Source organism: Salminus brasiliensis, chromosome 12 (assembly GCF_030463535.1).
Source record: "Salminus brasiliensis chromosome 12, fSalBra1.hap2, whole genome shotgun sequence".
NCBI lineage: Eukaryota > Metazoa > Chordata > Actinopteri > Characiformes > Bryconidae > Salminus > Salminus brasiliensis.
The window spans coordinates 31475680-31503135 of NC_132889.1; the positions used below are offsets into that span (position 1 = coordinate 31475680).

The 27456-nt window shown below is 40.7% G+C and overlaps 1 protein-coding gene across 2 annotated transcripts in view; it reads left to right on the top strand.

The window, feature by feature from the left end:
• The window catches only part of LOC140573532 (signal transducer and activator of transcription 5B-like), a 121863-nt gene extending 95587 nt beyond the window's left edge, over positions 1-26276 (top strand). For both annotated transcript variants that reach the window (XM_072692940.1, XM_072692941.1), the window contains 10 exons: positions 1599-1686; positions 2328-2450; positions 3681-3773; positions 7601-7807; positions 11801-11895; positions 15071-15213; positions 16624-16779; positions 17756-17807; positions 18428-18532; positions 20981-26276. In XM_072692940.1, coding sequence (XP_072549041.1) covers positions 1599-1686; positions 2328-2450; positions 3681-3773; positions 7601-7807; positions 11801-11895; positions 15071-15213; positions 16624-16779; positions 17756-17807; positions 18428-18532; positions 20981-21104 — 1186 coding nt within the window. In that variant the 3' untranslated portion in view covers positions 21105-26276. The remainder of the gene's footprint in view (positions 1-1598; positions 1687-2327; positions 2451-3680; positions 3774-7600; positions 7808-11800; positions 11896-15070; positions 15214-16623; positions 16780-17755; positions 17808-18427; positions 18533-20980) is intronic.
• Positions 26277-27456: the final 1180 nt, after the last annotated feature.

Consider the following 27456-nt stretch of genomic DNA (forward strand, 5'->3'; position numbering starts at 1 on the left):
ATGGGAGGCATAACAGAGTTAACTGGGCTTAAATTCCTCCAGGCCAATGTGCAGAACTTATCAACAGTTAGCAGAAACATTTAGTTGCAGTTGTTGCTGCACAAGGGGATCAAACCTGATGCTCAAAGCAAATGTTTACCTACATAATTTTCCTCAATAAATAAATGACCAAGTCTAATGTTTTCATTTCAGATGTTTGATTTGGTTCTCCTTATAGAAAATCTGATGAGGTTTAAGTCAAATTTATACAGAAATATAAACATTTATTTATATAAACATTTTAAAGGATTCACAGACTTTCAAGCACCACTGTAGATCAGCTGTGGTGTTTTTGTTAAGGATTAGAATAAGGAACGGACTTTAAGTAGCTGTAAAAGTGTTGGTATGTGGGCCTGTAGGACAAAGTTCAAACTCAGTTGGGGATCTGCCCACAGTGTCCACACCTGCAGGCTTTCTCCCTCATAAAAACATTGTATTTCCAGAGGAGCATCTCTTTGGGTACTCATGAAGGAAAAAAGTAGCAAGCACAAAGTTTTCTCTACCGTTTGCCGAATTTGATTTGGACAAAGTGGTTGGACTGGCAGTTGGCAGCTGGTCTGACGCAGGTAGAGGGGACCCCAGCGGGCAGTTGTCCACAAGGAAGTTGCACTAAAATGACTGAATACTGAGGTTTATTGTTAACTAGGATTACAAACCGTGAAGTATCACCAGCCACTACGCTCTCTGATTGCAGATGGTAACAGCAGACTAAGCTTGCTATTGGTCCATATTCATGTACAGTACAGTGACTATTTATGTCACTGACCACTTTAATGCAAAAGATGCTAAATGCAGTTTATGGTCAATTATTAAGACTATTACTCCTTGGATTAGTTTTTTTTTTCTTCTATTTTTTCATTCGGCAACATACATTTCTAAGCTGGTTAACAGCTTAGATCTTTCATCTGATACTGGCAGTTTCTATTATTTTGTATTTACCATAATTTTGTACATATTACTACATACATATGTCGCATATTGCCAGTGTCATGCAGAAACTTCATAGCTACAAAAATATCTACAAAACGTTACAGGAGCAGAAAAAAATATTTTATTGCACGTCATTTGGGATCATTTTTTATTGGTCTATTCATCATGAAATGCACAATGGACATATCAACTGCCAGATTTTAAATATTGTTTCATATTACTTTTCATAAATGCTGCAAATCATTGGGTTTAACAAAGTATAAAAAACTAAAAATCAAGAGTTAAAAAAAAAATAAATGATCCTGCTTTTGTTGAAGTAACTGTCAGGATGTTGGATGCCCCTCTAGCCCACGCCTGACATTAGGCATGGTACCAATAGGTTGATGCTTATCTTATCCTACCCTATTGGCAGCACTTTTCTCCAGTGACTAGACAAGCTGTGTGTGTATGTGTGTGTGCCTTTGCACATCTGAATCAGCAATGGGTGCAACTGAAAGTAGCTGAATGCATTCATTAGAAGGGGTGTCCACAAACATTTGGACATGTAGTGTATGTATAGATTTTTTATACTCTAGCAAACTATGGAGTTTGTAAGATGTAAGATTTTCTGTGTGTTTTTGTCCCATCAGTGACAGCAGTGGAGAGATCCTAAATAATAACTGTGTGATGGAGTATCACCAAACCACAGGCACCCTGAGCGCACACTTTAGGAACATGGTGAGTGACGTGATCTCAGTAAATGTTTACAAAACTAAATGTTTACCTTTCTACATGAGTACAGTATATTACAGCAGCACAGCTAATGCCACGAGTAAGAAAACAGAAAGTCAAGACTGTGATACTTTTGGCAAAAACTGTGTTGAAGCAATAAATTTGATTCATGTGAGAATCATCACTGGAATGTTAGGCAAATTCACTGAATTACATTTTTATGGTTGCACCATAATACTGCTATTACTGGAGTGGATACTTCCAACTCTGTGTCCCAAGCTGGGGCAGTGCATGCTGTGGACATGCAGCTCATCCATAATTTACTCTGTATTATACACAGCAACAGCACAAGACTTTCCAACACAGTAATGGACCTGATTTCAGGCTGATTAAGCCAGATAGCTGAGTTAAGGCGGATTTGGTCAGAGATGGAGGACACTGAGGCGGGCTGGAATGTACCACGGAGGTTCCATTTTCAATTATGCATTCCTCGCAAGCCACAGAATTAAACAGGGTCTTTTTCAGGCCACTGCACATCGACTCATCATCATCATCAGCTGCTGTGATACACCTCATTAAAATCCACTCCCTGAAAGTGACTAACCCTGTCTTTTTCCTTCTCCTTTTCCTCCCTTTCTGTTCTGTAGTCTCTGAAGAGGATCAAGCGCTCGGATCGCAGAGGGGCGGAGTCTGTAACCGAGGAGAAGTTCACCATCTTGTTTGAGTCGCAGTTTAGTGTCGGAGGCAACGAGCTAGTTTTTCAAGTCAAGGTGAGACGGAGCAAAAAAGACGTATACTAATATTGCATTGTGTGCGGCTGTACAATTCTGTAACTTCCAAACACTGCAAAATAGCCACACACACACACTGCAGTTTCACGTTCACTCTCTTTCAGCATTCAGTTGTTGTTGGAGGTGTAAAATGTAAGTATGTGGCTTTAGTTGGGACGAAAAATGCTCAGATGTCTTTTATCAAGTCTGTTTACCACCCTGTTATTCTGCCTCAAAATGAAACATGCTGTTTTTTAATGGAGAACTGAACAAAAAGCTCTGATTTTATTGGCTAGTTTACGGCACTGGTCACAGCTCACAGAAGTTGTGTATTAAAGCATAGTTTTACACTGTAGCAAAAAACACTGTAATTATCCCAGAGTCTTAACGGATAGTGCTACTGTGCTCTCAATCCACCAGAACACTTAGTACTGGGGGGCTTTATAACCCTCTAGCCCATGCCTGGCATTAGACACATATTCACATATTGTCAGTGTAATGCAGAAAGGAGAAAAAAACAAATATTTTATTCCAAGTCATTTGGGATCATTTTTTATTGGTCCATTTATCATGAAATGCAGACACAATGTACAGATGAACTGCAAGATTCAAAATATTGTCTCATATTACTTTTCATAAATGCTGTAAATATTCAATCATTGGGTTTAACAAAGTACAAAAAACTAAAAATCAAAAGTATTTAAAAGAGAATTGATCTTGCTTTTGTTGAAGTGACTACCAGGATGTTGGATGATTGCCACACCACCACTTCTCCAACTTCTCCCCTACTCAGTATGTCCCGAAAGTATTAGACAGAGCACCAACCATCATTCCAGAGAACACAGTAGCTTTATGCCTGGCATTAGGCATGTTGCCAACAGGTCAGCAATATATAGCAATACGTCTATACAAGGACTAGACAAGCAGCGTGTGTGCATTTGCACTTCTGTGTCAGCAGTGGGTGCAATGTAAGGTAGCTGAATGCATTCATTACAAGAGGTGTCCACAAACATTTGAACGTATAGAGTAATATTCTATAAAAGATGCACTGTGATACCTTTTTAGATTGAATAAGATTTTTTGGAGCATTCCCTAAAGTTTGTCCTACCTAGCAACAGTTGCTACAAGTGAACGTATTTATGGACAGAGCATAGATTGGTCTCCACAGTCATTTACAGCTTACAGCTCTGCTCATCTACTTTGTTTTTCTTTGTCCGCTCTCTTTCTCAGACGCTATCCTTGCCTGTGGTGGTGATTGTCCATGGAAGTCAAGACAACAATGCTACAGCCACAGTTCTGTGGGACAATGCTTTTGCAGAGCCGGTGAGTTTTCAGAGAACATTAAACCTGCTGAATTGGGCCAAACATGATTTCCAATGTGAACCCAGCACTTAGGCATTATTATATTTGACTCAGAGGCATAACAAAAATGTTCTGGGTCAGATCGACTCCACTGAGCATGTTTAGTCACTGTGGAGTAGTTATCAACAAACATAAACCCATTAACCAGAACCGAGAACTCAGTACCTCAGTGATGAATATTCCCTGTTCTTGATTAGTCAGTTGTGTGTTTGTGTTCCTGTGTTTTTGAAATGCACTAAAAACCTGTTTACTACATTTTGCACTTTAGAGAAAATAGCCATATCAGCTCTGTATCTACGAGCCTGTTTACACCAGTAAATGCAGTAACATGCAGTTTGTATCCGGCCAGTATCTGGGATATACCTTGACCTGGTTCTGGTGATGATGTACACATGTCATTAAAATGCGTCTCCAGTGTGACCAGATTCCGATTTTCTTTTTCTTTGTAACTTGTTTGGTCAATTAAATTTTTGGTAACTACATTTTGGTACTGCTACCTAACTCCCCCAAGCACTAGCAGTGCTCTCTACACTAGGAGGGTCTCCTCCAAGACATGAGAAGCTAGCCACCGCCGACACACTATGGGTCCCCAGCTGCCTACCACACCTGCTAACAGACGCCTGTGTTTTTGAACAGGTGTAATTCCGCTTGCGTGACTGGATCCGATCACAGAAAAGGCATTTTCTTTACACTTGTATTAGATGTGGACAAGACCCGTCTCTGATCACATCCAAGCCAGTGAATTACCACACCATTGGGTTCGATTTCCAGTCTGGGTGCTACACCAAGAGTCCTTGGGCCAGACTCCTAACACTACATTGGCCCACCTCTGTAATACGAGTAACCTTGTAAGTCGCTCTGGATAAGGGCGTCAGCCAAATGCCATAAATGTAAATGTAATCAGATCGTAATCAGATCACAGTGCGTCTTGGGGGTGTTGACACCTGGCTTTTCATGAAGACAACTGAAGCCTTAACGCGATCTGATCACAAAGACACATGTTAATGCCAGGTGTAAACAGGCACTACATGCTTGTATGACCTGTCTGCTAACTGGGTGGTAGGTCAGTCTGATACTCTACATCCATTAAAAGTAAAGGTGCACATATTTGTCACTGTATGTACAGCAAAATGTGTCCTCCGCATTTAACCCATCTGTGCTAGTGAACACACACACACTAGTGAACTAGGGGCAGTGAGTACACACTCACCCAGAGCGGTGGGCAGCCAACTCCAGCACCCGGGGACCAGAGAGGGTAAAGGGCCTTGCTCAAGGGCCTAACAGTGGCAGCTTGCCGAGCCCACAACCCACAACCCTGTTATCAATAGCCCAGCGCTCTAACTGCTGAGCCACCGCTTACCTTCATATCATCATGTAAGCCTTTTCAGATATAGGCTATGTACATCTGCCTACCTTTGAAACTGGACTGGGCAGAAGTGCATATGCAGTGTCATATACTGTAAACTGAACTAGACTTCATTCATGATCAGGAACACCCAAAATATCTGTGCACAGGCCTGACAGGAAGTGTGTGTGTGCTATTTCTGCTTAGTCCTGGAACTGTGTAACCTTCATGCCTTATAATGGCAAACTGACACGTGTCTGATGGTGTGATTCACTCTTTTGGATTGTCCCTTTCTGCAGACACAGGATGTGCTCGGCTCATTCTCATCAATAGATCTTTCTGATAATGAGTCATGGTCAAGATTCAAAAAACTATATAGTCCATGCTGGAAAATGACTGTTTTTATCCTTTGAACGCTACTGAACAGTTCATGAATTAATATTGATTACAGATGTACACCAAAATGAACTTGGGGTTAATTAAAAAAACAACTGAGCTGACGCTAAGAGTGTATGTATCCAGTCGTATGTATCTTGTATACATGGCAGTCTTGTGCTGCGTTCCATTTACCTCAGAAGTTGGATGTTGGAGCTGGGAATGACTCCACACCTGAGTTGGCCGCATTCCTTCAGTGAGCTAAAGACTTCGGAGGTTAGCTGTTTAATGGCTGTGTACCAGGTTAGCACTGTTAGCAATACAAGTTGATAATAACGCATTATACAGTATTTTACGCTTCCATACACCATGGAAACATGCCCACAAAGAGAGGTTGGATGGTACTGTGTTTAATCAGACACAAATAGATAGAATAGAAATAGACAGTTCTATTAAACTATTAATAACTTAATAAACTATATTAATGTTGATGCTCATTTTGGGCAACTCAGGGTTGGTGAGGCTCTCCTGACGTGGGGACGTTCCATTCGAAATTTCCTACTTGGAGCTCTGAAAATCCGCCATTCTTAGTTTAAATGAAAAGCAGCATTCTTCTCAGGTGTTTTCTTGCTGAATTCCTTTAAAAAGAATGAATAAAGTGTTTCCTGTAGTGATGCCATAGAGAAACCACTTTTGACTGCTTGAAAAATCTTCCTTTCAGGTCCCATCAACGCAGGTTTGCGTATATTGCGTTTTGGCCTCCTGTCCTCGTGAACGCAGCGGTTTAGAAAACGCTCTCCGAGGTGGAGATTTCTCAACAATCTGTTTGCAGTGTTTCCGTGTTAACAGGCAAAACCTAGCGTTATGTTTTTAAAACTCAGCTCTTTGAAAATGCTGATACTGTTACGATGTGAGCTTGCACATGGTCGCTGTCAACTGACAGTGGTGTTCACTCTTTTATCACACGGTAAGAGAACGTCTGTGTCACATTTAGATTAAAAAAGCTACATCACCTGATCAGGTGCATGTGGAGTGATTAAGAGACAGCAGATTGTGAAAGCAACATAAAAACAAATATTAAAAGTTATGTTTAATTCTAATTTCAAGCTTATTTTCCTGGTGCAGATTCTCAGAGTCTGTGGGCCATTTACACCTAGCATTAACTTGTGTTTTGTATCTGGATAGTATCTGGAATTACTTTGACTGAATTCTGTTTGCACTTCTCATTAAAATGTGTCTCCAGTGTGAGGATGTAAAGCTGGGCAGGACTTTGTCCGTAAATAGACGCCATATTGAGCATTACAAAGAACTCCTAGTCATCTTTCAACCATTGACTTGGCCTCCTCATTTATACGTACCTGTTTAAATACAATGAGAAAGCCTTGCTGGGCCTCACCTTTGATAGTATTTAGGTCTGTTTTGACCTTTACACTGATTCTTGAGGAATTTGACATCAAACTTTGTGAGGTGTTAGCGCCCCCTGCAGGACAGGCCTGATCACTCAAATTTTTAAGGGACATTTTGATGCTCCTATGCAGACGAAGAGATTTTCTGGAACTCTACTGGAGCCAAAGAGCAAAGATATGCGTGTTTTTTTTTAATATATGAATTATATGTGGGCATAGCCTCAGTTTTTCAATGTATAGTTCGAATGGAAGGGCCATGTTATATATGAGATTCAAAAGTCTGAAGAACCTTTTTATATAAATAAGAACCTCCCCATAATGACAAGAAATTACTTTGAAATTAACATTTTAACCCTTGTCTTACTATTCCGTATACTCCCATTGTCCTAAAATGACCCTAAGACAACCTGTTAACCCTGGTGGTCTACAGCTTTCATAGAAGTGAATGTAATGGGCAAATGGGTCACTCAAGGAAGTTTGAGGTTTAAAAAAGCTAAAAAAAAAAAAAAACATTTATGGGTTTTTCTCTGCTGTTAAACATGGTGGCGGGTCATTTTTGACCCTTAAGACAACACAAAGGCTACGGGTGTGGAGAAAAATGAATGTCAAGGAGTTTTCTAGAAGTTAAAGTCCTAATTCCGAACATGTTTTCTCTCTTTTAGGGCCGGGTACCTTTCATAGTGCCGGACAAGGTGCTGTGGCCACAGCTGTGTGATGCTCTCAATATGAAGTACAGGGCGGAGGTGCAGTCGAACAGAGGCCTGTCTGAGGAGAATCTGGTGTTTCTCGCTCAGAAAGCTTTCAGCAGCTCCAGCTCCAATCCTGAGGACTACCGCAGCATGACCATGACCTGGTCCCAATTTAACAGGGTAAGAGTCTTGAGCTTTGAGAGACAAACACCACCTACAGTTGAACATGGTTAGTAAGACTGCATACTATTGTCACTATCATGCAAAAACCTTGTATGAGATCCAAAATTATAACTTTACAAGAGCAGGGAAAAAACTTTCTTAACTTTCAGTGGAAGTCAATGTAAAATGATTTTACCCACCAAGTCATTTTGGAGCATTTCTATTGGTCCATTCATCAATGAAAAAAAACAATGATGGCTAAAATGATGATGCTCTTTTTGTGTGACAGCGACTGTATATTGTGGGTTAATTGAGAGGATGGAGGTTGCAGTATTGACACGGCAGAAGGCTGCATAAGGCCTAAATGGTTTAAAGTACATTACATCAGTCTTTTCATTGTTAGCTTTTTAGCAGTGTGTACTACGCCTAATTCAGCAAGCTAAAAGACTACCCACAGACCACACATACATACCTAAAGAAGTGTATTAGGGTACTGTAGTTACCCTAGAGGATATGCTGTTCAAGGTGACTGCTATTCAGGGAAGTAACAAAATATCCATCACATCTAGACCATCACAACTGTGCCTTATTACCACAGGAATCTTACTATATCAAAGTAGCGGAAAGTTCAAGCATAATCCACTAATGAGTAGATCATCACTGTCAGAAGATCTCATGTACGGACCTTAACCCTCTGGAGTTCATGAACAGACTCACACGTCAAATTTGATGTTTCTCTGTGTTTCTATTAATATATTTGCGATAATACAAAGATATTGGCATGTATGACCACTAGTTAACCTGTATCACTGGTGTTTATTGATAATATTGACTGCTGATAGAAGTAACAGTATTATATTTGAAGTGTATAGAGCTCTACTTCTCTGATCTGATAGTGCTGGGACACATTTTGGTAATCAGAGGTGAAATCAGCATGGTCCTGACTTTTCTAAAAGCAGCTCAAAATCATAAACTTCCACGCTAGTCATGGCATGCTTGCCTAATAGCACCATGCTTTAAAGATATGCACACGCCCTAACGACTTTATTTTCTGTTACTGTTAGCCAGAGTTCTCTGGAAGAGCCTCCAGTGATGATGCAATGCAGTACAGCTGCTTCCATATCCAGTGTTTATGCAGTACGTCCATATCTTCCTTAGACTTGGGATGCTTGTACCTTCTGTGTTACACCTAAGCTAAAGCAGCAGATTGTCCACTATGATTAGATGCTAGTTGTGTGAGCTGGTTGCACATCTACCTGAACGAAGCCAAGAAGCCTGTGGAAACATGTTTCCTCAGTTCAGAACTTTGACTCCGCAGGGTCAGCCCTCCAAAAGCCAGTCCAAAAAGACAACTGCAACAGTGACCATTCCACGAGCATGACCCTTGCTATGACCTGGATCCTGTTACCCAACAACAGTGCAATTCCCTGTCGGCCGAAACAACTTAATCCTAAACTACACTCACTGGTTTGAAACTCTTACTATTAGCTTTTCGTATATTAGTCATTGTTCTACCCCAGCAAGCATGCAGTGAATGTTGGCCTGGCTGATCGACAGTCTGCCATCCATTAAAGTGGTTTATGATTACCGAGTGAGGGAGCTTTGATGGTGCAGGTTTAGATATGCAGACCTTAGGCGGTGCTTGCCTTTGAAATGGCCTCATGCTGTTTCGGTACAGCGAACATGGACTGCCCAGGACAGAGACTTGTGTAATTCATGCAAGGCTCAGGGTAAGTTTTTCTTTATTGACACATTTTAAAGTCAAGGTCCAAAACACTGCTGATGAATCAGCTTAATGCATTAAATATTACGTTTTGGCAGCACCAAAAAAGTTGTTTTTGAAGGAGTATAGAGTGAAATATTTACAATACATAAACAGCCAGGTCTTGTCAGGTCTACGCCGGTCACATATTTGGACGGTTACATAGTATTTTTGTAATTTTGCATTTATACACCACCTCGGTTGATTTGTAAAATTTGTAGCTTTTTTTTAGAGGTTTAATAAAAAAATATTTTATTAGCGGTTTCAAAATTACACAGTTTTTACATTGTGCCTCTATTTTCACAAGCTAATTTAAAGTGATTGGACAATTAACTGATAAGCCAGTTGTGGCCTGCTCCCTCGTTAATTCATGACAAATTAAAGAGATAAAAGGTCTCGAGTTGATTCCAAGTATTGAATTTGCATTTGGCAGCTGTTCATGGGAACTCATAATATGAGGTCCAAAGAGCTGTTGATGCAAGTAAAGAAAAAAACACAGTAAAGGAAAAAAACAAAGCTGATAGAAAGTTTAGGATCCACAATAAGATACCTTTCTAAAAAAACAAAAAAGATAGGAATGCCCTGGTGACCAGAAGACCATGGAAGATAACCAAAGTAGATAATCACACAATTCTTGCCTGAAAACAAAAATCTTCACAACGGAAACACTCTGAAGGATAAAAGCATATAATTTTCAAAGGCTACAATCAAGAGATGTATTCATAAAAGGAAATACAGATGATTTACTTCAAACCACTGGTAAAACTGAAAAACAGCAAACTATGGATGAGACTACTGGTGCAATGGATCACAAAACTCAGCATTTGGATCAGATCACGGTTTTTGAGAACACAGAAAAAAGAAAAAAGGGAGACAAATGTGAGATTTTGACTCTCGGTTTGTGTTCCTGCTTTGTTTGTATTATTGACGAGGTCTGTTTGTTCATTTATTTTAGAAACCTTTATTTTGACATGGTCTGTTTATTTGCATTAGTGACTTTTATTTTGACACTTTTTGTTTTTGTTGTTTTTTTTTTGGTTTTATTCCACAGTAAAGGTTAATAGTGGAGTCTGTTGTTCTGAGGTTAAAGGAAATCAGCTTGGCAATTATTCCACAGTTCACGTGCACTGTACGGTCTGTACGGATCATAGATTGACGCATTACATCACTAGATAAGACTAAAGACTTCTGATACGCATCTAAAAAAAAACCTGCCCAGGACTGGAGCAAGATTCCTTGGACAGATGAAGCCTAGCGTGTGATTTGAAGCATACCACATCGTCTGCCAAACATGGTGGAGGCACTGTCATATCCATGTGTATGTATGTAATAAGATAGGATAAGATAAGATAATCTTTTATTAGTCCCACAGTGGGGAAATTCTCAGTGTCACAGCAGAAAGGGATAGCAAGACACCCAGTTACAAAAAAAAATTTAATTTACACTATATACACAATATAAATAAGAATTTAAAAAGCAAAAACAATATTATTTACAGGTTATTGCAAATGACTCTTAATTGCACATGTGGGGGGTATTGCACATAGTATTTTTACATTGTGTGTGGGTGGATGTTCAAAAATCTAAACAACAAAAACAACAATAATATAATAGATGGTTCAGATACACCTGTCCATATCCTGTGTCTGACACAAATTTACACACACCCAAACACACCTTATTCCAGATATTCCAGGTGTGTGCAGGATATAGAAGCTATATATGCGTATTTATAGAAGCTATCAATGCTTGCGTGTGTTTTTCTGTGTTCAGGGTACTGGTCTGGACACTGTGTTCCCATATGAGAGAGAGAAAAGCTTAATGTCCTCACTCTAGCGCTGTGACTTCTCCCCTAGATCACTGATTAAAAGCGAGTGAACATCAGAAAAAGGGGCATGCCCTCATGTAGCTGGTAGTCATGCCTGTGTTTCCTAAGCCTCAAACTTAACTTTTTTTGACTTCTGTGTTACTGTGGATAAATGCTGCTATGGCTACACTTGAACCCTTCTAGCCTTGCTCTTTCACTTTTCTAACAGTAGTAGAACTTCCTGAGGGTGTCTGTCCTCATAGGCAGCGGTCAGAAATCTCCATTACATCAAAATGTTCATGTTTTCCCTCCTTCTCAGGGCTAACTACGTGACCGCGCAGCAGACTATTGCACGTGCAGACTATGTTCATGCTCAGAGAGCAGTGGAGGTTATTAAGTATTAATAAAGCATTCATAAGAGCATAAATGTGTTTGTCCTCAGGAAAGTCTGCCAGGCAGGAACTTCACATTCTGGCAATGGTTTGATGGCGTCATGGAACTCACTAAAAAACATCTGAAGCCTCACTGGAACGATGGGTAAGATTACCATATTTTCCTTTTTAACACTTCATAATAAATGAACCATGTTAATTATTAATTAATTCATTAATTAACATGTTTAGATAATATGAACAAACTAAAAATTTACTTGTTTAATATTTTTAGAATAAATTAATCAATTGAAATTGACCTCTTAAACGTTTAATAAAGAATGAACCAATACAATTCGGCCTCTTAATGATTTTTATAATGAATGGACCAATAGAAATTGTCCTCGTTAACGTTTCATAATGAATAGACCAATATAAATGGACCTCTTTAACAATTTATAAAGAATATACCAATAGAATTTTACCTTGTTAACATTTCATAATAATTAGACCAAAAGAAATTGCTACTTTTAAAAGTCATAAAGAACCGACCAATGGAAATAGACCTTGTTTAAGTTTTATAATGAATGGACCAATAGAAATTGGCCTCTTTAATATTTCCTAAAAATGGACCAATAGAAATTGGCCTCTTTAATATTTCATAAAAATGGACCAATAGAAATAAACCACTATAATAAATCGTATTCATTAAAGTTAACAGATAATGAGTTTTGCTACAACTCTAATAATTGATGAAGTAATAGGGTTAATAGATTGCATTCATGTGGAAATGTAATAATAGTCTATGCTGATTACATTCAAGTAAATCTGATGCATCACTGTTTTTTCGGTGTGGACAGAACGACTGGGTAAATTCCTCCAGGTCTTAGCATTACATTCACCAGTCTGTGCGTGGCTTTGGCTGTAGATGATTGACGAGTGGTCGGGTATGAAAGACTGGCCGGCTGACAGGGAATGAATGAATAATTGAAAGCATAAATGTAGACTGGAATTAAGAGGCATATAAAGTAAGCTAAAGGTGATTTCCTTATTTGCCTTCTTTGTGAGCACTTTGAACTTTTGTGAAGACGAGTTACCGAGAACGGTAAATTCTGTTTATGCAGGAATAATGATTGGTTTGGGGCTTACACAAGAGATGGCAGACAGAGTTCAGTCAGTTTACATTAACTCCTCATTGAGCAACTTGCTCTCTAACCTAGCCTTCCTCGACTGCAGTCTCTCGGGCCAGGCTGAGCTACACATGGTAGCAATCTGCATTGCTAATAAAGCAAAGCTGTAAAGCTAATGATTGAATAAAGATGATCATGGCACTGGGTAATTACTGCATGGACGAGCATTTACTTACATCTGCTTAGACGTTAGCAATGAATTGCTCACCAGTTTGCATGATTTTAACACATTCACATTGTGTTCCTCTCTGTAGTACTGAGGTCAAAAGAATCCTATTTTTACTCTGAAATATGTTCAGGGTGACCCTCATTTTCAGTGTAGCCAAGCATTTACAATTAAAAGGGAATGAAAGAAAATAAAAATCATATGTAATCAATTTAAACTAAAATCATTCACAAATGACAACTTACAAAAAACAAGGTAGTAGATGATTTGGAGACTATAACATAAACAAATGTAATTAGTAACACAATAAGTTAAAATTAATTTAAAACAAATTTAATCAAATGAATAAACTCATATTAAATAAATGAATTCAGTTACATGATAAAATGGTAAAAATATATACTTAATTAAATTAAATTTAAAAAAATTATCAAATGTAAAACAAAGGAAGGAAAAATAAAGCTAAACTCACTAAATAACTGAGATATAATTAATAATAATTTAATATAATAATAATAATTAAGTAACGAAATCATTGTGATAAATGAGCATAAAATAAAAAAATTAAATTAAAAAACAAAAAAGTTAAATTAACTTCAAGTAAAACCGTTACATGCAGAGTGAAGGTGGTCACATCTCAAGGCAGAAAATAAAATCCTTTAAACAGATAATAATATTCATCATCAAATATATAAATCTTTTATATATATAAATCTGTAATACACAATGTAAATGTACATTGTCTAATGATGTTATTATTCATTAAAAAAATGATGTAAGATGTTCTTCACCTCTGGTCGTATCTCTGGGAGGTGAAAACCTGGGTAAACCTTGGTAAGGAGGATTTTACTGTGAAAAATGCTCAGTGTTTTTCTTCTCTCTTAAAGCACAACTGCATGAGCTGCATGCAGTAATTAGCATAAGAAGCAAGCTGATTAGCTATTGTATATAAATATAATAAACAGAGAAATACTAGCAGTGCTGATTATGGTTGTTTAGCTCCAGTTGTACCCCTGTTTGTTCAGCTGTACTGCTTTGTGTAATGACTTTAGCCAAATAGGTAAAATTTAGAAAACAGACTATAGCCTCCTTCCCATTGACAATGCTCAGTACGGTTCTTAGTGTGTCTTTGTCATGCGGGGTGGATTATGGGATCTAATTGGGAGACATTATTCATTCTTCATGATTCATTTCCATCATATCTGGGCCTTTTAACTCAGTTACATCAAGTGCAACAGAATGCATTCATTATTTTAGTTGTGCTTTATGAGGAGTGGCTTAGTGAACCTGCATGCTGTAGCATAGTTTAGACACAGTAACAAAACCCAGTCTGTTTTCAAGTGAGTGGACGATGGAGAATCGAGATTTCAGCTGTTTAGTCTAGCGTAGATCTCTGTTTGCTGGTAAACGCTCCGGTCATGAGGCCTGGTTTCCGTAGCAACCCGAGTCTGGAGGTGATGAGCTGCTCTCCAGCATCAACACAGTTTTCTCCTGATGTCGCCGTTGCATTTTATTGTTCTGCCAGCTTTGATTAGGCCTTTTGCTAGTGAGTTTTTGTAAATGTTGGGGTGTAAATATAACAAGGCAAAACTGTGATGTAACAGTTTGGGGGGTTTGGAATTGGTCTATTTCCCAGCTCTGTTTTCAGTTATGCCAGATTTTTTTTCAAGGAGAAACAACAGTGTTTGAGTTCACGGTATGTTAGTTTCCTGTACTGAACTCTCATTGTTCAACAATGCCAAGATAAATATAGTTTGACATTGGAGTGCCTCTTTAAGTCGTTGAAAATCAGCTGTCAACATTTAATTTTCATTCACACTCATTCTCTCTCTGCCCCTTTGTGCTCTTTCTGTTTTCTCTTCACTCCAGACCAAGGATTCCTTTTCATTATTCTTCGGTTTGCTTCATTTGAGCCTACACTGGTAGTGTCTGGCTCTCAATATTATGTTTATTTTGTGTGTGTGTGCTTTATGTGTGTGTTTCAGGGCCATCCTGGGCTTTGTGAATAAGCAGCAGGCTCAGGACATGCTGATGTCCAAACCCAACGGCACGTTCCTGTTACGATTCAGTGACTCGGAGATCGGGGGCATCACCATCGCCTGGGTGGCAGAAAACCCCAACAAAGCTGGTACAGTTCTATCAGTCTGTCTATCTGTCCATCCATCCATCCATCCATCCATCCATTCATCCATATTCTAAACACAACAGCTAATCAGTCTTCTCTTTGGTTCGTATTTAACAAGACAAGTGCAAAGGAGCATGGCCCCATTATTCAGGCTCCGAGCTAAATCCATTACCCTCACTTGGGGCCGCCTTAATGACCGGTTAATGACACATGATGTGATGCAGCTATTATACAAGATACATTATAAACTAAGACACAGATTCACTACTGAATTATCCTGAGTGTAGTAGTACATGCAGCAAATCTGACCCTTATTTCATTTTTCACACTACAGTGGATTACATTGCCTCTGACCTATTAATTACTCCAGCATTATTTAAAATTATAAAAAATATTTCTTAATTGTTCTTAATTTCTTAATTGTGACTAAAGCATTTCAATGAATTGCAGTGGTTAAACACATGAACGGTTATAATTGCTGTCTTACGAAGACCTTGTAAGACCATTTTCTCACTTTTCAGCTGCTGAAATCTTAAAAACGCAGAGCTTTGTATGTGTGTAGTGTTCAAACGTTACATTTACAAATATTAAGAATCTTTTAATCAAGAGCTCAGAGACTTAAGACGCGGCCACCATGACGTCATGCTGCCTGCCATCAGCAGTCAGAGGCAGAGAGAGCACAATTGGCCTTGCTGTCTCTGGGTGGGTAGATGGCTCTCTCCCCACATCACTTCAGCGTGATGCTGGCCAGCACCGTTGTGTGTGCTAGCTGAGGCATCATAGCTGGGTACCCAACGCTTTCCCCTGAGCCAGTGACGTTGCATCAGCCGCAGTTGGTTGATGGCTGGTTGTGCATGTGTCAGAGGAGGCATGTGTCATCCCTCACCCGCCCAGTGTCAGGAGCATTACATGTGATAGTGGGAAAGTACTAACGAGTGGGTTGGGTAATTGGCTATATAAAATTAGTGAGAAAAATGTAATGAAATAAACAAAAAAAGGGTGTTTTGTCTTTCTCTGACCATTTCGTAGGTTTTCTTATGACAGCAGTGTTCAATTTGAAGCTGCTCTCAGTTCTGCTTTCCCACCTTCCACAAACGTCATAAAGTTATATAAGCGCTCTTTAACCAATTTGCTTGTATTAGTCAGACATCAGCACCCTGTGAACTCTTTAATGTATTGCATTTCCATTGTGGAACTACTGAAACTGTACAATAGCTGTCTTGGCCATTGTGGACTTATTAAAACATGGCAGGCCTACATATGCATTTGCATTTGAACTGAATGTACTGAAAAGCTATGGTATAAAAAAGTGAACTACACATTATCTACCAGAATTTTGTTAGATGCACCATTACTGTGTTAACTCAAGATAATTCCTCACCAGTGTGTGTGTGTGTGTGTGTGTTTCTGCAGGGGAGAGAATGGTGTGGAACCTCATGCCCTATACAACCAAAGACTTCTCTATCCGCTCTCTGGCTGACCGCATCAGTGATCTGAACCACCTGCTGTTCTTGTACCCAGACCGGCCCAAAGATGAGGTTTTCTCCAAATACTACACCCCTCCACTCTGTAAGTCACTTACTATTTTCAGATGCACTATGTCTGTCTGTCTGTCTTGTCTGTGTGTGAGAAAGAGAGAAGAGTTCATACTCCATATGTGTGACTGTACTGTCCCCATATCTTGTAAAATGGGAGTTTTCCATGCTCTATTTGAAATAAAATAGTTAATTTAATATTCAAATTATTGGTTCATACAGTTCGTACATGGAAACTCATAACATCCTTATGATGTCATAAAGACTAATATGCTGACATACAGGTTGTAATGGGAAACGTAAGCTTCTTCAGACCTTATACTCTATGATCTCATTCTCACCATCAGAATATACTAAGCCGTGTTAGCGCTGTTAGCGTAGTTAGCCTGCTAGTGCCACTGTCATGAGGATTCTCTGAAGCATGCATGAGAGCTGTTAGCATTGTTGGCCTGATTAGCTGCTTCAGCATGGTGGCTGGGGGAGTGTAGGTTGCAGGTAGGGTCATATAGGCCATATTATTAATACATGCATTTTGTACATATGCATTAGTACACATTAGTCTATATTATTATTATTACATATAGATACTTACATGCATTTAATGCATAGGGGACATGCTGTTATTATGTATACATGGTTCTGTGATATATATGGAACAACTTGTGTAAACACTGTGCAGAAATGTAAGATTGGTGGTTGGTGTGGCGCAACAGATAACACCACTACCTGCCACTGGGTTACAACACCATGTGGGAGACCAGGGTTCGATTCCCGGTCTGGGTGACTGTGCTGTGCTACCTTGGGTTTCCTTGGGCAAGACTCCTAACACTACATTGGCCCAACTCTGTAATACGAGTAACCTTGTAAGTCGCTCTGGATAAGAGCGTCAGCTAAATGCCATAAATGTAAATGTAATGTAAATGTAAGATAAGCCCTGTAAAATGGCACTGAAGAGCACACTGACAGCATCTTAAAATGTATCAATCTGTCTCTGTCTTCACCCTCTACAGCGAAAGCCGTGGATGGCTACGTCAAACCACAGATCAAACAAGTGGTGCCAGAGTAAGTATCTTCTCTTTTCTTCTGCCTAGGGGCTTCACTTTTCCTCTCTTTCCTCCTCGCAACTTCCGCATGCTGATTGTTCAGTAAAAGTCTTTGTGTCTTTAATGTTCTGAGCGCTAATCTGTCTTCCTCACACCGTTAGACTAATTGCATGTTACCATATCAACCTTTCCTTCTCCAGTCATTCTCAGCAGGCCGCTAGCCGTCACCATGGAGACTTTCTACTCTGTAATCTCATTCTCACCATCAGAATATACTATGCCGTGTTAGCGTCATTAGCGTAGTTAGCCTGCTAGTGCTCCTGCAGTGGGGAAATTTGTTAGCTTGTTAGCAAGGCGTCCACTTTGGTCAAACTCAGCAGGAGTCAGCCACTGCCATGAGGATTCTCTGTAGCATGCATGAGAGCTGTTAGCATTGTTAGCCTTATTAGCTGCTTACAATGGCTTTGGCATGTCCGCTGGGGTGAGGTTGGGGGGGTGTATAGGTGGCAGGTAGGGTGCCAAGCTGCGAGGACGGGTGGATGATAAGGTCAGATCAATTACAGTGTGGCTAATGAAACACGTCTCATGCACAAAAGAGGGTTGACATGGCCACTGACGTGTGTGTGTGTGTTTGTTCAGGTTTGCTACGCCTAATCCCGACCCAGCCGCAAACCCCACCTACATGGATCACGCAGCATCACCGGCCGTCAGTCACCCATCAAACTACGGCATCTATCCCCCAATGTGAGTCAAACTAAATGAGCTGTTTGTATTTATGTGTTTGTTGGTGTGTTTTATGGGAGTTTTTGTGATCACACTAATGAAATCATGGGCCTGACCTAAGATGTTGGTGCAGTTTTAGGCACAAATCAAGTAGGCCGTACCCATGTGGTTATGTGGAGAACTGGAGCACAAGCCTCAAAATGCAGTTTTTGCACCAATTAGGGGAGAGTGGGGATACAAAATTAATGTGGGGTAGGATGTACCAGGGGCATGCTTTTGGCCATCTTTTCATGTTCCCATAGCAACATCATCTGTGAATTTAGACAGTAATCGGGCAGAGTCTGTATGTTTGTGGACACCCCTTCTAAGGCATGCATTCAGCTACTTTACAGATGTGCACATGCACACACACAGCTTGTCTAGTCTTAGTAGAGAAGTACAGCCAATAGAGTAGGACTCTCTGGAGCAGATAAACATCAACCTATTGGCACCATGCCTAATGCCAGGCGAGGTATAAAGCCCCCCAGCATTTAGCTGTGGAGGTAGCCAACAATTGGACATTAGTAGCCAACAATCCCTACATGGTGACACAATGCAGGTTGGGTCCATGGATTTGGGCTGTTGGTGGCAAATTCTGACCCTACCATCTGTGAGCCTCAGCCTCAGAAATCCAGATTCATCAGGTAAGGCTACATTTTTCCAGACCTCAGCTGTCCAGTTTGGGTGAGCCTGTGCCTCAGCAATGCAGCCTCAGCTTTCTGTTCTTGTCTGACAGAAGTGGAACCTGATGTGGTCTTCTGCTGTTGTAGCCTCATCCTCCTCAAGGAGTGGTTATCTGAGATACTGTAGCCTTTCTGTCCGCTCCAACCAGTCCAATGTAAAGAACCTTCTAGCTTAATTACCGTTCCTCTATTAGAAACAAACTGGGCCGTAGTTATTGGGTTACGATTTCTTACCTGGGTGCTTAACCTGCCCTATGCTATGCTATCTAAATAGACTGAGATGGTGAAGGACTCCTGAGTTGGCTAAAGAAAATGAGTCTGCAGTACAGGTCTATTATATTATTATAATATTTCTTTATCTGGTATTCTCAAAATGTCATCAAATCAGAAACACAACACTGGATTTTATACAGCAGAATATGAGTGAGCCGGTTCTAAGAGACTCTAGACGCTGTTAAATGACTTCATTGAATTCAACGTTTGAGAGTGTGTCCAACACAATAGCAGTTATTCTCAATTATTCTCCTCTATATGGAGGTCAGTTTGTGTTATTTACTCTCTCTCTCTCTCTCTCTTTCTCTCTCTCTCTCTCTCTCTCTCTCGCCATTTAGCCATTTTTTCTTTCACTTTTCTTCTCTCTGTCTCTCTCTCTTCCTTTCACTCTCTCTCTCTCTCTCCCTCTCTTTCTCTCTTCCTTTCTCTCTCTTATAATCTGCACTTGTCTCACCATTTTTCTCTTTTCTTTATCATCTCTCTGTCTCCCAAATCTGTTCCCCTCCCCCCCCACACACACACTTTCTTTCTCTCTCTTACTATCTCACTATGTCTCTCTATTCACTTTCTAATTTTTTTCTAGCCCTTCTTCCCTCTCCCTCTGTCTGCCCCCCTCTTTCTGACTCTTAGATTTAAGATTAAAGATATTACTGGCTCTACTGGCAAGGTTAAGGTTAGGGTTAGGTGTAGGCTTAGGTTAGTGGACTAGGGTTAGGGTAAGGGTTTCAGCTTAGAGTTCAGTTACATTTAATACATATTCAGTTGGATGTTAGTCAAACGTCAGGTGGGCATCTACAAGACATGTATAATATACCATCCAAGTAAAGTGATACTAAAATAAATCAAATAAAGGTTTTAGGAATTCTACAAAAAGAAAACCAATATATCATCACTCACACAAAAACCTTGAATCTCCAGAATACCAGCTTTACAAGAGAAGTAAAAAAACATTTTCCATTTTCTACTCTTTTTGTTAAGGCCAGTTACCCAATCCTCATTCATATGACCTCGCCCTAACACTAGCAGTGCCCCCAACACTAGAAGGGTGAGGACCGGCTAATTGTGCTCTCCCTGACTCCGGCTGCTGATAGCAAGCAGCATGACCTGGGATTTGAAATAAAAAAACTTCACAACTTTAATGGAAGTCAATGTAAAAGTTTTAACATGTTAGAGCATTTCTATTGGTCTGTTTGTCAAAGAATAATTTCAGAAAGTGAGAAGTGGAGATACACGGTTTTTGCAGGACAGCAATAAAATAGAATATACTATAGGTGTTACTGTAAATGAATGGGTGTGTGTGTGGTGGGTGCAAGTCCTGGGATAGATCAACAGTCCATCTTGCACCCAGTGATTCCAGGTAAGCTCCGGCCCTATCCCCACCCAGGTTGGATGAATTTAGATGGATGGATGAATGGATTACATTCTCTCTCTCTCTCTCTCTCTCTCTTTCTCTCACACACACTCTCTCACTCAGTGGCGACAGCATGCTGGATAACGACGGCGATTTCGACCTGGACGACACCATGGATGTAGCGAGGCACGTAGAGGAGCTGCTTCGCCGACCGATGGACGGCCAGTGGAGCGGCCAGCAGTCATGACCTCTCAGCGTCCAAACTCTCCCTCAACGATGGTTTATTCCATTCATCTCTACTGCCCTCCTCCCAGTCCTCCCAGTTCTCCCAGTCCTCCCTCTCCTCATTTCATCCCTAATGTGAAACAGTTCAGTGATGGATGTGGTTTGCTTGTACTTTCTCTCTTTTTTTTTTTTTTTTTTCTTTCTTCTATTTCTTCTCACTGTGTCGTTTTGCTCCGCATGTGTAGGGCATGCAGAGACGCAGCAGAGTGTTTCCTCTTTCCCTTTTTGTGTGTGTGAAAGGCGAAAAGAAGACAAAAAAAATAGCCTAACGAAATACCAACAAACAGTATTGTGAAAAAAGGATCTCCTAACACGCGTGTTCTCATCTGTCCTTTTAGTTTCATGTTTTATTCTGAGATGCGGTTGTCTGAAGTAGCGCCATGAAAAAAAAAGAAAACAGGCCCGAGATTGAAGTGTACCACTGTACTACTGTAAGAACCCACTTCACTCTCAGACTGGAATTTTGGGTTTTTTTGAGGGGGGGTGGGGGTCTTTTATTTTGTATGGTTGTCCAGATTATTTTGCATCAAAACTTCACGTGTCGGAATCCAGTGCACTCTAGAACAGATGCATCCATGTGGGGCGGAAGATGATGAGATCACTGTTACTATGGCGATTGTAATGTATGTCTCTATACACTAAAGCGAGCGTGTTTGGGTTGCAGCAGAGCTATTGATAGTCAGTATGTCTACACAGGTCCCTCAACAGACTGGACATGGTTTTCTTGATGTCTGAGCTTATACAACACACACACACACACCTGTACACAAACATGGATTTTTTACACACACACAGTTGTCCACATACATCCTCCCACCCCCCCACCCCCCTTTTAATTAAACTGTCATCTTTCTATTCACTCTCACACTCTCTCACCTCTCTCGCCTTCTCTTTCCTCATTCTCTCCTCTCTCTCGCGCTGCCTCTCTCTTCTCTATTATTGTCTCTTTCTCTTCCCCTTCTCTTTCACACTCTAATCTCTTCATCTATCTTCTGTCTTCCCTCTCTCGCGTGTGCTCTCTCTCTCTCTCTTTTCTCCATTATTGTCTCGTTGTCATTTTTGTCTCTCCACTTTCTCTTTTCTCTCGCCCTCTCTCTCTTCTCACGCCCTCTTTTTCTTGTCTCACGCTTTCTCTTCTCTCTCACAATCTCTCTTTTCCCTCTCTCTCCCATTTATAGGCTACACACCTATCTACACACACTTGTCCACATACTTTCAAACAGGGCGTCTATGAGAGCACAAACACTGACACACACACCACACACAAACACACATTGCTCTCTCTCTCTCTCTCTCGCTCTCTCTCTCTCTCTCTCTCTCTCTCTCTCTCTTACCAGCTGTGTGAGGGTGTGGCGCATGTATTTGTGCTGGGCAGTTTGTTAGACTGCTTCAGAAACACACTGTGCTGTAAAGCATGACAGGCTCTCTTCTACACTGCAGGACGTGGCCGTCTGGCTTAGGTGTGGGCAGTACATCTGACCTTCTCATTAGGAGCTGGAATATTACGAGACTCTTCATCTGTTTCTTGACGTTTCTACGTGTTTGAAGTCATTTCATCACACGGAATGAAAACCCTTCCTGCAATGTCTCACAGTAAACCCATCTGCCAAGGCTGTGAGGTCATCTTCCCCTATAACGGTCACAAGGTCGAGAAACCTAAGGGCTGAGTGCTCTTCGGATGTTCTCCCAGCAGTGAGAAACGAAACACACATCGGCCGCAGTTCAGATGTGTGTTTTGTTTTGGCGCTGGGCGGTCGATGCTACACTACGTTAGCCCTGGCTTTATCCAGAGCAACAGGTGAAGGCTGGCATGCCTCTTGCGGCACACCAAGCATGTGCGAAACTAGAGCACCTGTTGTCATGGTGACGTATGCTGCTCCAGTGCTGTCGACTGTGTCCAGTTACCATCTTATAGCTTTCCAACTGCTAAATGTGCAGACACACACACACACCCTCCCTTAGTACACCCCCACCACTCTCTATCACTCTCTCTCTCTTTCTCTTTTTCATGCTTTCTGAAAAAGTGATACATCTTTTAAAATACCTAAGTGCATATACTGTGTGTGTGTACATACATATACACACGCATATATCCTGCAAATATAAAAAAAAAAAACTTGTATGTCCATTTTTGCATTTTCAACATCATTTGAATCTGGCAGATGTTCTTTACATTATGCATCATTACAGAGATTTTTTATTGGCCCATTCATGGAGGCAAGGGTTTTTATACACACACACACTATATGCCCAAATGTTTGTGGACACCCCTTCGAATGAATGCATTCAGCTACTGTAAGTTCCACCCATTGCTGACACAGCTGTGCACATGCACACCCTCACACAGCTTGTCTAGTCCCTGTAGAGAAGTACTGCCAGTAAAATAGGACTTTCTGGAGCAGATAAGCATCATGAACCTATTGGCACTATGCCTAATGCTAGGTGTGGGCTAGAGGGGTATGCAGCCCCCAGCATTGAGCTGTGGAGCAGTGGAAACTGTGCTCTCTGGAATGATGGTGCTCCATCCAGTACGTTTGGGATGAGTTGGGGTGGTGATGATCCAATATCCTGACCTCACTAAGGCTCTTGTTGCTGAATGCAATGCTTCAGAATCTGGTAGAAAGTCTTAGCTGAACCGCAGATACAGAGACTCCTTCAACAAAAACAGGAAGAAACAATGAATGAACAGGTGTCCCAATACTTTTGTCCATGTAGTGCAGATATACTGTCATGGCAAAACTTTGTACCTCTAACAGTAACTTCAAAACATAAAAAACATGGAAGAGAAGTCAATGTCAAAAGGTTTATTTCCAAGCCATATATATTGTTTTTTAAATTATGACAAAAAAATGGAGATACAAAGTTTTGTTCCTACAGTGCCGTTATATTTTCCTCCAGTGCATATACATATATATATATATATACACACACACACACACAAACATACATACTCAGGACAGTTCAAACACACAGTGGATGTATCCTAAAGAAACTAACAGACGATCTATATTCAGTATATAAAAATCTATATATATGAATTTATTTTTCTTTAACATAATTCTATTTTATTACTGTGAAAGCTCTATGGCACCGTCCCTCTATGCTCTGTGTACTGTGAATGCTACGTAAACACTTCAGGCCTTGGTAGATGAAGCCTCTGGGTGCTGACCTAACGCTCGAAGCCATGTTGTAGCCATTACATGAAGAAAAGAGAGAGAGAAAAAAAAATACTGATCCGAGTTCAGCCTCTGGGAGCTTTCGCTACCAACACTGCCTTTACTCTCTTGCTTTATCTAGGCGTGGGCGATATGACTGTACGCTATTGTATTGCGATGGATTGCGTTAGACTTTCGTGAGCATGTTGAAGTTCTTGTCATTATTTCTGAAACATGGCCTCTCCACGCTCTGCCCACACCTGCATGCCTTCCCAGTTGTATGGGTAGCTTAACTGGGAACCAGAAATGTTGTTCTCAGGTTCTATGTTGGCCACACATGTGGATGTCCACCATGGTCAGTGATGGGACCGGTAGGGGTTAAACATGGAACTCACTGCATAAAGGGCCTAGATGGGACCCATGTTAGATGAAGGTGGGCTGTAACAATGAGGCTCATTTGGGAAACCCAACTGGGTCCCAGTAAAAATGCATGTACCAACCCACTCAGAGCTCATGCCCAAATGAAACCCACCTAGTGCACGTTTGACCCATGTGAGCCCCACATGACATCACAGTTCGGTACGAGTTCCTTACAGTGAGAAAAAACATTAAGTCTCCTCGGCTATGAAGTTCCGCCGATGCGAATGTGTTGGGTGCTTGCAAGGCTGTCAGATAAAAGGCTAAGAGGTTAGCCTAAGAGCCTCACAAGCACCCAGCGCGTCTGCTTGACTCACCCGGAGAAAGCAAGGACTATTGTGCTCTCTTGGGCTCCGGCTGCTGATGGCAGGCAGCATGACCTGAGACCCGAATATTAGGTCAAATTGGCAGTGGAACTGACACTTCTGAAACATGCTCATCCTGTGAAAGCTTCATCCGTGACTTTTGTAATGTCATTGTTTATGACTTTACCCTTCAGTAATGTCATAAACGTTAAAAGTGACACTGTTAGCTATCTGCAACCTGCCTGCTTTCAGTTAACTCTAGCAACGAAGTTGAGCTTGAGAGTGTAGCGGTCTAGAACAGGAAAGCCGACCCCATGTAGCAACTCCACCTGAATTCATTCATGGGATCTAATCAGCGTTTTATAAAGCTTAATCACCCTCTCGACGGTTGCTGAGAAATAATGCATTTGTGGGCGGAGCATGGCTAGATCGATCATAGAGAATGTGTCCTCTGCAGCAGCCAGTGGTGTAGCACCATCACATTTAACCTGCATAATAACAAGGAGCTGATTGGATGTTAGCCTATTACGCCATTATTTATTTCATACTACTCGTTTGATATCTCCTCCTGCTCCTTATTACGATTCAATTTGGCCGTGGTTCTACCGGCGCTTTGATTCGTGATCAATCGCGATCCGTATTGTGTCAAATCTGCAAGCATCGCACTATTGAACTTTAGCCGTACCGCCCACCTCTAGCTTTGACCCACAGCCGAGCTGTTGCATGAATGAAAAAGCCATACGATAAGTGCGGACGCCACTGTGCTTCATGTGTTTCCCGCAGACATGACTAATCCTCAATATAGTACGATTCCTCTCAGTGAGCGCCGGTTCTCTTGACCTTTTCCTGTGTTTATTCTCCTCCTCTCCTTCTTTCCCCTCTAGAACAGAGGAGAGTCGAGAAACGTGAAAAATTTGTGATTTTTTTTGCTTCTTCGTCTTTTTTTTTATTGTGTTTTCTTTTTGATGTTGTTGTTTTCTTTCAGACTCTGATCAGTCTCATCACGCAGTAGTCTGTCTTTCACACTGTAGGTGGCAATGTATATGTGCGGGTGCAGGTGTGGGTGTGTCTACGAGTGTGTGTGCGCGCACGTGTGTGTGTGAGTGTGTCTATAAGTATGTGTGTATATGCGGCTGTTTGTGTTCAGCCCCGTCTCGTGTTCTTGTCCCATGTTCTTTGGTTTGGTTTTAGTGCTTGGATATGTGTTCCGAAAGAAGAGCAATTGAATTGAAAATAAAGTTTTATAAATAATTCGAACTGAATCACTTGACTAGTGACTTGCCAGATTGATTCAGTGGATGAATCACACATCTCACAATGTGGGTACTGCAGGCTGCTGTCATACCCATACACAAAGCATTAAGAGCATCTGCTGATGCTTCTGGACACGTCATCACATCACTATATCATATCATCACTTTACGTCTCATTAAATAATTAGCTCCCCCGACATAAAAGGAGTCATCTGGCTTTTTTAAGGTGGTAGTAACTTCTGGCTCCTGCAGATGGCGCTGAATGAAGATGATCAGGCTATAAAACACCTGCAGGTTGAGTGACTGGATTCAGAGATTAAGCAAATGGGGTGAAAATCCCAGTCTACAGGAAATTCTTGTCAGAATTGTGGCTGTTTCGGATACAATTCTAATGAGAATTTCCTGTAGACTGTGATTTTTGCCACTGCTGGTAGACCTGTATGACCGTATGCTTCCATACCCCTGCATGGCCTTTGGCCCAAATGCAGTTACTCCTTTTAGCCAATCATTAACATCTGCTTTGCGACTCATTTCCCACACACTGAACGAGACATTCACTGCACTGTGCCACCTCTCAATCTATGAATCCCGTCACACACCCCGCAGGTATTTATAGCCCAGTCATACTCGTGCAACGCCATCTACAGGTGCCTGAAGTTACTACCACCTTAAACACACAGGATGGCTGATTTTTGGTCCAGGGATCTTAATAACAATGTCAACAATTCTTATTATGGTAATTTTCTATGGTCGGTTACTTTAAAGCAGGTGCAGGAGCAGACCAATCACGCCACCCCCAGGAGCATTTACTGGGCCTATTTTTTCACATGGTTATTCAACTAATACTAAGATTCAGTACCATTTATTGTATAAACATGCTGTTTAAAATGATAAACCATAAAGTCTCCAAAATGTACAAAAGCCTGATAACTAAAAGTTTTGAAATGATCACATCAGCCTCTTGATGCATTTAGATATTTTAAAGCGATGGTTCTAGTGACAAATATTTTACTCTGACCCCTGTAGATCATCTAGAACTATCTGGTGGTAAAATAAAGGTGTTTTAAATAGATGTTTGGTTAAATGTAAGTTAAATGCAAGCTTCTAGTCCTGATTTAGCAATGCAACACGTCTGAGTCATTATTAAATATTTTTCTTTTACATGTTTTTGACATTTTTAGGTT